Below are 16379 nucleotides of genomic sequence, written 5' to 3'. Positions count from 1 at the left end.
TGAAAATGAGCCCGGTCCTCAAGGGGTTAAGTGGCACAAGAGACTGACACCAATTTTGCCTAGCCCTTTAGCTGATCTCTACACCCATAACAGTTCTTGGATACTTTAACCCAACAGAACAACTTATTTACATAAGTTGTTCACTCTGGCAGGAACAGGACAAGCTCTTCTGGTAGGGTCCTCAAGAGCTCCTCAGCCCTTGGTTCTTCAAGATAGTATATAGTTGTTGCATGGATAATCTTTCCCCCTGCATAATAATACATCACATATCACATTTTTCCTCTCCCCCTCCCATTGTCATATTAGATGATCAGAGGCTTTCTTTAGTTGACCCTCAAAAGTCCAACTCCCGAGATTGCAGGCCACCATTCTGGCTAATAGAGGATGATCCCTTTTTGAAGTTCATATGAATTTATTGACTTAAGGATAGAAGTTATCACCATGAACGATAGTAGGGGACTTTAAAAAGATATTATTGTTCAAGGCTGCATCAAATAGGAAACCAAACGTGAGATGGTTACACCAGAGAATCCATGTTAAGAGGGTTGTCCCAAGAAAAATATTCCGCATTTTTCATATCAGCACCTGAATTTGAATACTTTTGCAATAGCATGTTAAAATTCAGTGTAACCACTAAGCTATTCAATAAAATGTATCTGCATAGCCCCACTTGTTGTGTGTTCCTTTCCTTATTTCTCTGTCCAGCTCTGAGTAACATGGCTGAGGTGGTCGTAAATGCTCAGTGCCCTTCTTCAACTGCCACCAGCTGTTTCTATAGAAGCTGTAACAGTTTTTGCGGTCTGAGCATGCGCAGACAGCAATGCCAGATCAGTTTTGCCGGAACACTCGGGCCAGATCCGGCATTATTGCATGCCAATGGGAAAAAATGCCGGATCCTGGATTCCGGCAAGTGTTCCAGAATTTTGGATGGAGATAAATCCGCAGCATGCTGCGGTATTATCTCCGTCCTGAAAAGGCAAAAAGACTGAACTGAAGACATCCTGATGCTTCCTGAATGGATTGCTCTCCATTCAGAATGCATTAGGATAAAACTGATCAGTTATTTTCCGGTATAGAGCCCCTAGGACAGAACTCAATGCCGGAAAAGAATAACGCTAGTGTGAAAGTACCCTTACATGGAAAGAGCTTCAGCAGAAAAGAAAACACAGGGAGAAAGCTGCAGCAGAAAGGACACACACCCTGGGCTGTGATATATAGCAGAGCAATTAGAGCAATGAATGGGGAGATCTCTGTATCCATGTAAGGTACAGGGCCCGTTCTAGCTTTATTAGAAATAGATTGCCATGGACTATGTGAGGTCTGATTTTGAGACATGACATTGAGGCCTCCATACATAGATAAACTGGCTTCCTGTTCACACATAAGATTCTGTATTTATTTGGAGAGTCAGAGAATCGGTCATATGACACAGCTGAGGATCAGAAGGGAGGGGGTAATTCGCAAATACAGTCTCTGGTAAGAAAATTACATTCACTACAGTTTACATCATGTACCTTTCTAACAGGTCAGATAATAAACATTTTTGCGGGTGTATTTCTTTAATCATGGGAAAAACCTTTAAGGCTAAACTTTTTCGAAGTCTCTGTTATATTCCATTCTGTGCATTATAGTCAGTGGCAAATTAAGGACATTTTTTTCAATCTCTTATTAAGAAAAATTGCCGATTCCAAAAAAAGAAAGAAAGAAAAATCAATTTTCGGCACTAATGGTTCTGCTACTTGTGACATACTTTTTTATTTAATACAGTTAATATATGGCACAAGAGAAAAAAATGAGATATTCATTATACGTTGCAAATGTCAGGTATGTACTTTGCAAGAAATATATTTTGCAGGTTCTAATAGACTGGTGTTTCTGACCAGGGAAATGCTTTTTTGTGAGACGGCCACGGGAAGGCTGACAACTGATATTTAATAAATGATGAATCCTTTGTATTAGTCGTAAGGTCTTAAAGTAAAATGTCTCCTAATTCTTGGGAAAAACTTTCTGCATCACTAGCCCAAAGGCAACATGTAACCTTTTTATTACCTAATTAGGGATATCTATTATCTTACAACAATGTATCTTAAAGTCACAAGGAAAATGCCACTTTGATAATCACTTTCAATTAGCTTTAAGCTAAGCGGGCGCTCGTAAAATGTCTTCCTTCTTTAATTTTGAATTAGGAAACACTGTAGACATAATCTTTCCAGAGTGTGTATAATTTAAGGTAGTTTATGCTAAAATAAATCAAAAATAGTATAATTGTCCAAGTCGATGGCGCAGTTATACAAGAGTGATACCATTACCAGCTCATTAGCAGATTAGACAACTAGTTCATCTTTGGTGGCTTTTGCCGCCAGCTAACCTTTCTCGGTCTTTAGAGGTGTCTCTTAGATCTATGGTGGAGAGAAGGAACGTGCAAAGAGCGACAAGACGGACAAAAAAATGAGGGACGTGCAAGGAGGATTATTAACATTTTAGTGTTCTGGTTTCTTATTGTGTAGAATTTAGTTGAACTCCTTGATATCCATCTATTTAATTTTAATTTGGGCCATTTAGGCAATTGTTGGAATAACTATAAATGAAATGAATCATTCTAATTGAAAAACCAAAACTTTAGAAAAAATTGAATTTATTGATGGTGTGTCCAAACTTGAAGCTCTGGAGTTGTGGGTAACCATGGAAGACATGGAACATGAGTTTCCTCAACCACTACAAAAATTTCAAGGATTAGCCCAGGATTAGAGAAAAGGTCTGCTGGTTTTTTTCCCCCAAGAACAGCACCAAATTGGTTCATGGGTTACATTTGGTACAGCAGCTCAGATCTAATCAAAGGAATTGCAGGCTTTGTAATAAGGGAAATGCCCATTGGCAAGGTGAATTTACACAGATGGACCCATCTCTATTATTTTTTTATATTAAAAGTACCTTTGTAGTGCTCTGGAGTAAGGGACTCACATCGATCATTTCAACTTGTGCTGAGAAATATGTGGGTGCTAGACAAGAAACAACATACTTTGTTGGGTGAATGTCATTCATCCACAAGGTTGGACTGGCCAACCAGTTCTCATACCATAATGGGCCCCAAATAACGAGGAGAAAAAAAACTTTGGCTGTCTTTGGAACCAATCACTTGTCACTAGGGTATATTTCTGTGAGTTACAGCCTAATAAACCTTATGGAGGATATAGAGGTTGGGGGCTCAATAATATATTCCTCTGAGGGGCCCAGGAACCCATTCTGACACAGATTCAGGTTTGATTGGCTGGTGATGAAGGACGCTATACCTTTATCCATTTCATCGTGTCTTAGGGGGAAAGTGCCAAATTATACATGGCTGCCTGGACCTAGATTAGATTCAAGGGCCTAATAGCAGTAGGCCAATGCTCAGATATAATTGTTGATATTTGACCGTATAACATGCATAGACTTAATGACACTGGCATCAATGTTCATACACCAACACTTTCTCTATGTGTCAATGGACTTTATATGTGGTTCCTGAATGTCACATTAGCCAATAGGTACAATCTTGGTCAAAACTGCCAATAATTGTTTTGCAGCTCTCCCCCAAGCCCCAATGAAATTAATACAATTATGATACCTTTCGTTGCCCACATTTCATCAGAGAATCTTTGCAAATGCTATAGTAATGAATGATCTTTTTTTATTATTTGTTTATTTAGATCAAGATCACTCACAAGAACCAAGCCCCTATGCTAATGGGACCTCCCCCGAGGAACAGTCTCTTTACATCCTTCATCAAAGGAACAATGAGCAGAAACAAAGAGTGAATTATGTTATGTATATACCTTCAATGGACATGTCGGCTTCATACCATGTTTTACTGGGCTTCATAGCTGTATTTGAAAATAATGGGCTTGTTTTTAAATTTTTTAACTATTATGTTAACATTAAGTTATAATTCTAATTTATTGTAATGTTTTTTTGTATTTTTTTTGTGTCTGGCATGTGCAGTCAGTATTTATTTCTATTAAGCAACATTACGGCTTGTAATGTTTGCATGCATTTAATTTACTGCTATGCATCTGAATGCTCAGATCAGGCCTGTTATTTTGACACTGTACTCTCAACAGGAAAAAGGGAAGCATTTTTCACTTTGGTGGAGATTCATAATTATCTGATATTATTTATGTTATACGATTTACTAATTGGCAACCCAGTCTTTAAATTCACTTTCCCGGGGGATACATGCACATAAGAGAGTTTTATAGGCAGACTTGAGAGAGAAAAAAAAATGAAGGTAGACAGTCAATAAGTTCCATATTACAGATCCGAACAACTCATCTGTAGAACTATTTTAATAGTTAGAGATTAATTTTCCTGATACAGAGCTCCAAATCCCCTGCATGATACAATTCTGAAGCCACCACTGGCGGGAACTCAGGAGCTTACTGCATACTTATTATTGAGTTCAATGTATAAATTGTCTGCAGTAAGCTTCAAAGCTCCCTCTAGTGGTGGCTGTGGGCAGTCATTTTTTTTATTTTCTTTTTCAGTCTACGTTTATTTATATTTGGAGCATTGTATTGGGAAAATAGCAGACCACCTCAAATAATGTTATGAGAGCTATCAGCGCAGAATGTTCGACCTATTTATTAAACCTGTGGGCATTCAATGTAATCAGTCAACAATATACTTGACTTTTTAATATTTTTATTTATCTGAACATCCTCCATAACAGAAAGGTACGCTAGGCATAAATAATTTGTGTAAATCTATATGGTGGCACAAATAACTAATCCGATCTTTAGAAACCATGCTCTTAATAAACTGTTTCCCGCCAAAGATTTACTGACTGAGATGTTGGAGTAATGGGTTAATGCATAATTAATCAAGGACATCGAATGAAATTCACAGCTAAAAAAAATAAATAAATTACAGCACTTTTGATTACCTTGGCAAGTGCTCAGATTAGACTCCCGATGCATTAAGTAAACTTAAATAAATAGACTTGTGTTGCTGGGTAAGATACTGCCAATTTTGTATGAATATTGGGGATCCATCTAGAAATCACTATAAAGTATCATGTGCACAAAATTGTTATTGGAAAATATTTATAATTTAGTTTTATAGGGAAGACCTTGAACATATATTTGCATAGATGCTTGTATACAGAATATATCTTGTTAAGATAAACTTCCCAAGATTTCATGAAATATTTGAGGGGCTGGCTATACCTGTTCATATCCCCTTATTAAGGGAGGGTGTGACATTTTCAGTAAAATGTTCACAGTGGTTTAACAAAAAATAAAAGAACCAATACTCACCTCATCGATCCTCACCCTTGCTGTTTTGGCACTTAATGGCTCCGCACTGGTCTCTACTTCCTGTTCTGGGCTCAACAGGCAAGAAAGGTTAGGAAAGGACCATTCAGCCAGTCATGAATGGTTATCTCCTGCCATTTCCTGTGTGTCAAGCTTGCAACAAAAAGTGGAAAAAAGCAAGGACCCAGTAAGCATCAGAAGGGCAGCGTTGGGGGATTGGTGATGGTATCAACCACTCTGAGAACTTTAATAAACATTTTCTGAAGTAACCTTTCATAAGGGATATGACAAGGTATAGACAAACTCAGTCTCAGCCCCCCAAAAAAATTCTATGAAATCTTACAAAGTTTATTTAAACACTGGTTAACATTTTATTTTCTATGGTTATAATGTCTAGCTGACTCCTGATGGGACAGATATAAAGTTTAGTTCCCCAACCAGAGTCATGCTAGTGTCAAGAGAATCTACTGTGATAAGGGCCTACATGCACTTGAGGCAGACCAGGCAGCTGCTATTGGGTCCTTAAAAGCCAGGGTTGGTCCTTTGCTATTGGTTGGTGAGAACCTGTGCAGGATTCCCTTCTTGAGACTATCTGCGTTGTTAGACAATGAGGAAGCCAATGAGGAATTGGGGAATTGGCCCATGAAAAAGAGTTTAAGAGGAAAACAAATAGGACCACATGCCCTGAGTGTCAAATCCGAGCATGATAATTAGAGGCACATTTTGATCTTTGCTCTGGTACCTCTAAGCCACTGTACTGTGATATAATATTTGTGGTAGTACGTACTCTTGTTTTGACCAAAGGTAGTTTTAATACAGCACTTTTAGAAAGCACTGGTTTAATGGTCTAATATAGGGAAAATCAACTCACTGGTGTTTTTGGCAACCCTAGAACTTTTAAAGGCCTAGAAAAAAGGCTTCTGGTGAGTTTGGGACCAAGCACAATGTGTTGTCCCAAATTTGGACCACCAGGAGATTGGTATGTTGACTTGAAGTATATGCGGTGAGTTTAAAGAAGTTTCAACTTTCTAAATATGTGACAGTTGGACCTGTGATTAAGATATATTGGCGCTTGAACTTCTCCCTTCTATATGATTGATGTCTTATTGTTTTTGGGTAGTGATGGCCTCAATGAGTGTCAGTATAAATTAGAGATTGCAAAAGGGTTAGCTACTAAAATACACGATGCTTGAAATATATTCTGGTGGGGTTCTGGATGATTTGCACCCTGTTTTTGGTTGGGCACCCTTAATATAGTGGTTAAGAGTGTGTGTGTAGTTGAGAGTTTACATAAGGCCCAGATGTTGAGCTCCATATTGCCTAAAAATTAGTTTTCTCATTTGAACGGATTTTGGGGAAATGAATTAGAAAAATTTGAATACTTTCTTTCCTATCCCAAATGAATTCATGGAAACACCAAAGAGTCAAATGTTTGTTATTGTTTTGGAAAAAAATATAACTTAAATGTCCTCAGTGGTTTTCCACTTTGAAGGGGAACATGCAACTTTCTCATCCATCCATCTATTATCTACAATGCAACTGACTATATACTATATGTACATTATCAAAAATGATACCTCCATATGCAAATGATAGAGCCAACAATGGCTGGGAAAGAAGAGTGTTACCAATTAGCACTTTTAAAGAGGACCTTTCACCACTCCTGACATGTCTGTTTTAATAGCTTCATGCATCCCCCATGTAATAACAATTCTGGAGCATCTATTCTTATGTCTGTATAATGTGCCATTCCTCTGTTATTTCTACTAGTTATAAGTTATGAATGAATTGCTATTAACTTTCAGTAAGGGTACAGAGGGGAGGTAACAAGTTGGGGGTGTGTACCTGCACAGTCTGACTCTATCCAATCAGTGCTGCCATTTTTAGACTGTGCAGGTACATACCACCAACTTGTTACCTCCTCTCTGTACCCTTACTGCAGACTGCTAGCAATTTTTCTTAACGTCTAGTAGAAATAATAGAGGAATGGCACAACATACAGACATAAGAATAGATGCTCCAGAATTGTTAGTATGTGGGTAATGCATGAAGCTATTAAAACAGACATGTCAGGAGTGGTGAAAGGTCCTCTTTAAGGTGGATCTTCTCTTTAAGAGCCCTATGGTATCAAGGTCCAAATGATTCAAGTTGTTCCTTACAATATGTATACACGTAGTGACAAGTCGGTGGTATCATGTAGCATGCATATTTTATAAGACTACTGTTTTACTGGATTTTCAAGGCTGAATATGTATTAAAAATTCTTTTTGAGAAGAAACAAACCTTGGTCGGTTTGACAGTGCACGATAATTTATATGTATATACAGCATGTTAAACAGTACTTGTTTTGTTCAGACACAGTCATTTATTCTTGGCACTGATCCCCATGTATGGAATACAATATTATTTATGAGATGTTTATTATATATGAATTAATTGCTAACTAGTTTTGACAGTATTCCGAATAAGATTGAGATTCACTATGAGCTAAATTTACTTAAGTTATAGTTTGGTTGAGATAATAACATTTTCAAAAAAGTCTCTATGAACGAGAGCTTTACAAACTGGTGGTGAGACCATTTGATTTCTGTTGGTCCTCTTCTAAACTGTAAAGGTGTCTTAAAGACTACTTGTTTCATAAAGACCATTATATAATTTGCTAGTATTTAAAATTTTGGCCTTTATTTCAAAAATTGTGCATAAAGTAATATTACATTAACAGTCTGAATAAAGTTTTGTCTTAAACCCATCAACACTGATGGTGAGTTTAGACCATCTTCTGAGGTCCTAGACTCCTTGTTTCAAAAAAGACCATTTTATTTGCCAGTCTTTAGAATTTAAACCTTTACTTCAAAATTAGATTCTCGTTCTTTACAATTACATAGTCCCCAAATCTGCTAATGTTTTGAATCCGACACACTGAATTTGACTTATTTATGGTCACTATCCGACTGAGTCCAAACTCAAGATACTAGAAGTCAACCCTTATTCAAACCTAAGGTTCTTAAAGTCAGAGTAATGGTATCAGAACCCAAGATACTAGAAGTCAGAGCAATGGATCTGAGCCCAAGGTACTGGAGGTCAGACCACATGAAACTAGGGCCAAAATTTGGAATTTAGACTGCATGAATCAAAACCTTAGGTATTAGAAGCCACAGCCTATGAATCCGAATATGAGGTTCAAGAAATGAGACCCTATGAATATTAACCTGAAGTTCTTGAAGACAGACCATATGAAAATAAACCTAGGATATTGATAAACATACTCTTTAAATCCAAACCCAAGGTCCTGGAAGTTAGATTCAAAACACAAGGGTCTAAAAGTCAGCCCCTATACATCTGAACATGAGATACTAGAAAATAGACCTTATGGATGTAAACACATGGTACATACTAGACACAAGGTACATACTAGAAGTCAGACCCCTGAAAACTGAACTTGAGATAGTAGAAGTCAGACACTGTGAATCCAAAGCCAAGAGATAATAAAAGTCAGCACAAATCTGAGCTTGAGATCATAGAAGTCAGAACCTAGGAATCTATATCCAAAGTACTCAAAGTAAGACCTTATAAATCGGAAACTTGAAGTGCTAAAATTAAGATTCCAAGTATCCTCTAGGCAGGTAGACAAAATCTTATCATGTACTCCTATATCTATGCAGGCGTTTTGGAGGTCTCTCTCTGAAAAAATGGAACTCTGACTGCTCCAGTTTATTAAGAATTTTATCAGCACAAAATGTTAAAGCTTAAAAGAACACTCTGGGCAAAATGAGTGCCATAATAGGGAATTACAAAAAGAGAACAAAACTCAAAGAACACCAAAGTAAGAATCCTTGTAACATACTGTGTTAAGCCAACTGCAGGGCCCAAGGGGGTGGAGCATGACAGGGGGATTAAAAAAACCAAGCACAAAAGTTCTTAAACCATACCCCGCCCACCAGAGTGATTCCATTAAGTTAAGTTTAAGTTCACACCTTCATTTTTTATGTTTTTCTTCATAGTGAATCTCTTTCTATTGTCCATTAGTTAAGGATGCAACATTTTTATTCAATCGAACAATAATTTTAGGAATATTTACAAAGCCTTAAACATGGAACCATCCATCCATGCAATTTCCAAAATTAAAAGAAAAGTTTTTGAAACACTTTTAATGCCTCCCCCTCCCTCTCTCCCATTTACGAGCAGTAACATCCATCAATGCAAATTCCAGAAACCTTTTCAAAGGTTTTTCGGAAGTAGCTTACCCTTCCCAATCTTTGGAAACGGTGCATACCAAACGTATACAAAGCTTTCTATAGAGATATCCAAAATCAGATTTTCTGCCTTAATCCAAAGATCTACATTTGTTCCGCTTGATGAAATATGTCTATTCGATTCTAGATACCAAAATATTGGTGTATTTCCTGCCAGTGGGTGAAATGAGACGGTGGAGCTGTTGAAGTCGTTTACTTTGCAGCCACACGTAACATTTTGCACTTTTTGAATTTCTGTAAATGTTTACAAAGCACATTAACTAAGGAACACTCCAGTCAAAACCAATACAGTGTGTCCTGCCTAGTGCCCCCTGGATTGTATTTATCGTATCATGCTCTGCCCTCACGGATCTTTTACTAGACATACACAGTGTATTAGTTTTTTTCTGGCACGTTCCTACAAGTTTTGAGATGAGCAAGGTGTATCTCCTTTTACCATCTCTTTGTAGTGTATTATATGAAATGTGCATTCCGCCTATTGTAATAATTGAGTTTATAACCTATATCTGAATATGTGTGTATGCAATGTTTGTTATTCGTTGTCTATATTTTTTTTTTAAATGATGCAATATATTGAGACAGTTGTCTTTTGTCACAATTGTACATGTGATTGATTAATAGAAAAAGAAAAAAATGGAAAATGACCACCTTGTACATGGCAATTAGTAAATTGAATTTCTTTGTGCAGGCGTGATATCTTGTCAGCTATGTATATACACTGTTACTTTTCAGAAAGGATCATGAACAAGGAATCCGTACTCATGATATGATGGTTTTAGAGGTTGATATAAACAGTAGCAGAAGTAAGTGCCCACTTGGTCTTCATAGATCATCCACTTAAGGGTTTCTTGTATTCCCCACTGGGACCACCGTCAACAATTATGTTGATCAGAGAATGTACAAAATGTCTGCTGAAATGCCTCTTTTACACTTCTTCATCTAAGCTCCCAAGCTTTTTTACCAAGAGACAAACTCTAAAAGGGTTTGTACCGCTGTTTAATTTTTTTTTATTTACACCCCAGCTAATGGTACCTTTGGAAAAATCCATACTCATCAGCCTTCTGCTGCTCTGTTCCACCTCTCTCTTCACTGGTCTACTGGTCCCTGTCTGTTAACTTCCACTTGCTCCTCTGTGGCCAATGATGGGCCTCAGTGATGACGTATCCCCAATTGATACGTCACTGCTTGGAGACAATTTGCTTTTAAGGCCAGTCATTGAGATGCACGTGACCCTGCAGAATTGACAAACACAGACTAGAAGACCATTGAGGAGAGCTTGGGACCTGTAATGGAGCAGCAGGGAGTGGATTAGTATGGATTTTTCCACAGGTGCAGCTAGTGAAAAACACTAGCTAGAAAGTATAAAAATGAAGACCAATAATGAAGACAAAAACATGAGACTTGTAGAGATTCCACAGAATTGATTTGACCAATTAGCAGGGCTCTTAGAGTCGATTTGTCCACTCATCATTATTTGAATAAGCCTTGCTGATTGGTCAAATTGATTCTAAGAGTCCTGCTGTTTGAACAAATTGATTCTGTAGAATCTTTTCGCTCATCCAGTGGATTTGTACTGTCATGGGTGGGGAATTTGTGATTTTACATAGGGAAAGCTTAGAGAATGACGGTAAATTTCTATCAATATAGACCAATGTTTTACAAACCTGTGGCTCTCCAGCCATTGAAAACTACAACCCCTAGTATGCCCTCATAACCAAAGGCTGGAATCTTGACATGGACTGTAAACCACTGACCTAAACCTGGTGCCGAGAGGAGAACAGAGCTGACCCAAGATGAAGCTTCATGGGTGCATCACTGATTATTGACATGTCCTGAAAGTGTAATCTTTGTATGTTATTTTTGCTTATTTTATTGTTACAATAGAAAATTAAATCCGGCACTTTCAAGGATCCTTGTGTGATGTTTCCTTCAAAGGCCTTGATGCGTTTCTTTAGAAATTTGCAACATGAGCAGAGGTGAGCAAATCTTAAAAAAATCACTTCCATATACAACTGTGAACTTACCCTGTGTTATAGTAGTTACATTCTAGTACATAGGAGCAGTATTATAATAATTCTTGTACATAGGAGGCAGTATTATATTAGTTATATTCTTTTACATAGGAGCAGTATTTTAGTAGTTATATTCTTGTACATAGGAGCAGTGTTATAGTAGTTATATTCTTGAACATAGGAGGCAGTATTATAGTAGTTATATTCTTGTATATAGAAACAGTATTATAGCAGTTATTTTCTTGTACATAAGAGGCAGTATTATAGTAATTATATTCTTGTACATAGGAAGCAGTATTATAGTAGATATATTCTTGTACATAGGAGGTAGCAATGGAAGAACATCGGCCGGGACGGTGCGCAAATGCAATCAAATGTTTGCAAACCGCAAGTTAGCGGCGGGCCCCATTCACTTTAATGGCAGGCGAACCTGAAAAACCTTCAGCTCGTATTTGCAGCCACCAAATACTTAGTAGAAGTACACAAATAGTCCCACAAGATGGACAGTGACATACTAGAGGGGGAGCAATGACAAAAATTCCAACAAAAAATATGTGTCTTAATCAGGGGACATTTTATATGCGTATTAAAGGGAAATTCTCTGAAATGTGCCCTGTAGGAGACTAGAAATTTTTTATTTTAGGCCACGGGAGTACGGGCCTTAAAAATTAGGCATTCACCTGACACAAAAGAAATTCTGATTATGTGGCTCGAGGTACATTATGCGGTCAAGACAATGGATAAAATTGTTACTGTAGGCCACTTGACTACAGGCCCCAAACATTTGGAATTCACCGGACAGAAAGGATCAAGTGATTATGTGGCTGGAGGTAAATTACATGGTCAATGGATATCAATTTTACTTCAGGCCGGTACAAATACAGGTCAAATACATATGTTTAAAAGACCTAAAAATATAAAATTGGATTATAAACATGGCTAACGAAATCCCCCCTTTTGAAAAAAAAAAACTAATGATAATAGTTGAAATTTGATAACACATGGTCTTCACTGGTGTTGAATTCCTCTGAGGCCGCAACAATTATTCATTCACTGTACAGAAAAGAACAAGTAAGCATGTGGCTGGAGGTAGATTGCACGGCCATTGGATATCAATTTTCCTGCAGGCCAGTGTACTACAGGCCCCAAAAATTCTGCATTCAGCGTACAGAAAAGAACAAGTAAGTATGTGGCTGGAGGTAGATTGCACGGTCAATGGATATTAATTTTCCTGCAGGCCAGTGTACTACAGGCCCCAAAAATTATGCATTCAGCATACAGAAAAGAACAAGTAAGTAGCTGGCTGAAGGTAGATTACACGGTCATTGGATATCAATTTTACAGCAGGCAAGTGTACTACAGACCCCAAAAATTTTGCATTCAGCGTACAGTAAAGAACAAGTGATTATGCGGCTGGAGGTCTATTAGACAGTCAATGGATATCAATCATACTGAAGGCCAGTACAAATACAGGTCAAATACATATGTTTAAAAGAACTAAAAATATAAAATTGGATTAAAAACATGGCAAACAAACCCCCCCTCTTTTATGCCACTGTATTTACCTAAGAGAGGAACCATCATTTGCTCTGGGCGATGGTAGATATTTGTGGGCTGTCATGAGGAAATTCAATTAAAAATGGTCAACATGTCACATGTGTTGAAGTCCTCCGAGATCCATGCCTCATTCATTTTTAGAAATGTGAAGTAGTCCACACTGTCGTGAGCTAGACGAGTGCGCTTATCGGTCACGATCCCCCCTGCTACGCTGAATGTCCTTTCAGACAGGACAATCGACAGGGCAAGCCAAGAGTTCCATGGCAAATTCTGCCAGCTCTGGCCACAGGTAAAGTCCAGGGGTTCCTCGCTTCTCAGAGCATCCACATCGGCCGTTAACACAATGTAGTCGGACACCTGCCGGTCTAATCGTTCCCTGAGGCTGGATCCGGAGGGCGGCTGTCAATGGGTTGGGTGAAAGAATGATCTCATATCCGAAATGACCAACACGTCTTCAAACTGCCCTCTTCTTGCAGGCGCGGTAAGATTGGTACTCGCACCTGTTTCACTGTAGGTGGTAATTCCTCTGCCAGCGCCCACAACAGAAGAATGCAGCATTTCTCAAAGCAAGGCCTGGAAATGCTGCATTCTGACAGCGCTCTGTAATACTGGTAACATGTCCGCCATTTTGTGTTTGTACCCCCCCATTTGCACTAAATTAGAAGCGGTGGAGTGGCCTGGCTCCTGCTCATCGCCCAGGAGAATGTCGTCCTCTGTGTCCTCCACCCAGCCACGTACAACACCAGGGATCCCAGAAAAGTTTAAATCCTGCTCTTCTTGCTCCAGCTCCTCCTCCCGCCAGGCACCATCCTCCTCTTCAGACTCCTGCTGACTTGTCTCAGATGGAGTAGCCCCCACCTGGGAATTCATTCAGCAAGCTCCCCAGAACCTGTCCTGCTGCAGAGTTCGTACAGGTAGTCGTTATCAGCACGTTGCTGCTGGAGCAGCCTATCAAGCATATACAAGGTGGAGTTCCAGCGCGTCGGGCTGTCACAAATCAGACATCTGACGGGCAAGAGGTGTCGCCGCTGAGCGTCAGCAAGGCGAGCCATGGCCGTAGAAGATCTTCTAAAATGGACAGAGATTTTCCTGGCCTGCCACAAGATGTCCTGGCCCCCAGGGTATTTGGAAACAAATCGCTGCACGATTAAGTTCAGGATGTGTGCCATGCACGGCACGTGTGTCATTTTGCCCTGTTTCAGCGCACTCAGCACATTGGCACCGTTGTCGCACACCATTTTACCAACTGTCAAATTGAGCGGGGTTAGCCACTGATCTGCCTGTGACCACAGAGCTGAAAGCAGTACAGGACCGGTATGGCTCTTGGCTTCCAGGCACAACAGCCGCAGCACAACATGGCAACGTCTCACCTGGCACGTCGGATAGGTTCTGGGGAGCTTGGGGGCACAGCGGAAGAGGCGGTAGCAGTGCAAAAGGAGTAGTCAGCCGAGGAGGAGATGGAGGATGGAGTAGGAGGAGGAGAAGAAGAGGCAGGCCTGCATGCAATCCGTGGCGGTTACATAAAATCCTTTACGGGAGCCACGGGTTACATGCTTGACGGCCGTCAGAAGGTTCATCAAGTGGGCAGTAAAAGTTATGTACTTATCGAAGGACTGCGCTGCTATTCACTGGTAACCGAGCCTCCTTAGCTCCAGCACAGAACCATTCTTCCCTCCGGACAAGGAAAAAGGACCATCAAGCTAAACGAGTTGGCGTCACTCCTCCACAGTAGTTACCTGTTGGATATCAAGGGTTCGCAACCATAGTGAAGCTTCGACTTCCTCCGTATATTAAAATAATTTATTATACTTATAGACAAACACTTGTTTTAAAGCATATAAAATCACAAACTGTATGCACAGTACCGCCCGACCCGGGTTTAGCTTACACGCTTCTTCAGGAGCCAAAGGCTTTGTGACAGCCCTATGCGCTGGAACTTCACCTTGTATATGCTTGATAGGATGCTCCAGCAGCAACGTGCCGTTAACGACTACCTGTACGAACTCTGCATCAGGACAGGTTCTGGGGAGCTTGGTTTCTTGCGATGCATGCATACTTTTGCGGCCATTTGGTGAGATCACCAAACTGGTCAGTTGCAGCCAGGGCGCCATCAGTGACATCGTACCTTATGCCTTCTTTCTGGAGCGTGCATTGCGTTGTGACATTGAACAAGCTGTCAAGGAGCAGGAGCTGGAAGATGAGGCAGTCGCAATGCTGAATGAATTCTCGGGGGGGGGGGGGGGGCGGTTCCATCTGAGACAAATCAGCAGGAGTCTGAAGAGGAGTCAGAGGGCAATGGTGCCTGGGGGGAGGAGGAGGAGCAAGAAGAGCAGGCTTTAAACTTTTCTTGGATCCCTGGTGTCGTACGTGGCTGGGGGGAGGAGACCGAGGACGACATTCTCCTGGGCAATGAGCAGGAGCCAGGCCGCTCCATCACTTCCAATTTAGTGCAAATGGGGGCCTTCATGCTCCAGTGTTTGAAGAGGGACCACCATTTAAAAAGCATTAAGGGCAAGGACCAGTACTGGGTGGCAACATACTTAGACCCCCGGTACAAACACAAAATGGCGGACATGTTACCAGTATCACAGAGGGCTATCAGAAAGCAGCATTTCCAGGCGTTGCTTAGAGAGATGCTGCATTCTTCTGTTGTGGGCTCTGGCAGAGGAATTTCCCCCCACAGCGAAACAGGGTCGGGTACCAATCCTACCGCGCCTGCAAGAAGGGGCGGTTTGAAGATATGTTAGTCACTTCGGATATGAGATCATTCTTGCAGCCAACCTATCGACAGCTGCCCTCCGGATTTAGCCTCAGGAAATGCCTAGACCAACAGGTGTCCGACTACATAGTGTTAACGGACGATGTGGATGCTCTGAGAAATGAGGAACCCCTGGACTACTGGGTGTGCAGCCTTTACCTGTGGCCAGAGCTGGCAAAATTTGCCATGGAACTCTTGGCTTGCCTCTCATCGAGTGTTCTGTCCGAAAGGACGTTCAGCGCAGCAGGGGGGGATCGTGACCGATAAGCGCACTCTCCTAGCTCACGACAGTGTGGACTACCTCACATTTCTAAAAATAAATGAGGCATGGATCTCTGAGAAATTCAACACCTATGACGACCATGTGTAAGCAGCCTGGGCACCAACACAGTGAACGCTGCCCCTGGGCACTTGCGAGTGCTTATTTGCATTTCAATCAAAGTTCGTTTTTACAGCTTCTGCAAGTGTAAAGACAAAGACAAAGGTACCATTACATTCATGTATAGGT

General features: G+C 40.3%; 1 protein-coding gene across 1 annotated transcript in view; it reads left to right on the top strand.

The window, feature by feature from the left end:
- Positions 1–3956, top strand: part of LOC122924083 (diacylglycerol kinase beta-like) — a 192379-nt gene extending 188423 nt beyond the window's left edge. The window contains exon 5 of the mRNA XM_044275003.1: positions 3690–3956. Coding sequence (XP_044130938.1) covers positions 3690–3797 — 108 coding nt within the window. The 3' untranslated portion in view covers positions 3798–3956. The remainder of the gene's footprint in view (positions 1–3689) is intronic.
- The last annotated feature ends 12423 nt before the right edge of the window (positions 3957–16379 follow it).

Source organism: Bufo gargarizans, unplaced genomic scaffold, assembly GCF_014858855.1.
Source record: "Bufo gargarizans isolate SCDJY-AF-19 unplaced genomic scaffold, ASM1485885v1 original_scaffold_2220_pilon, whole genome shotgun sequence".
Classification (NCBI taxonomy): Eukaryota; Metazoa; Chordata; class Amphibia; order Anura; family Bufonidae; genus Bufo; species Bufo gargarizans.
Note: the sequence above shows the minus strand (reverse complement) of the source record. Positions and strands in the feature narration are given on the sequence as shown.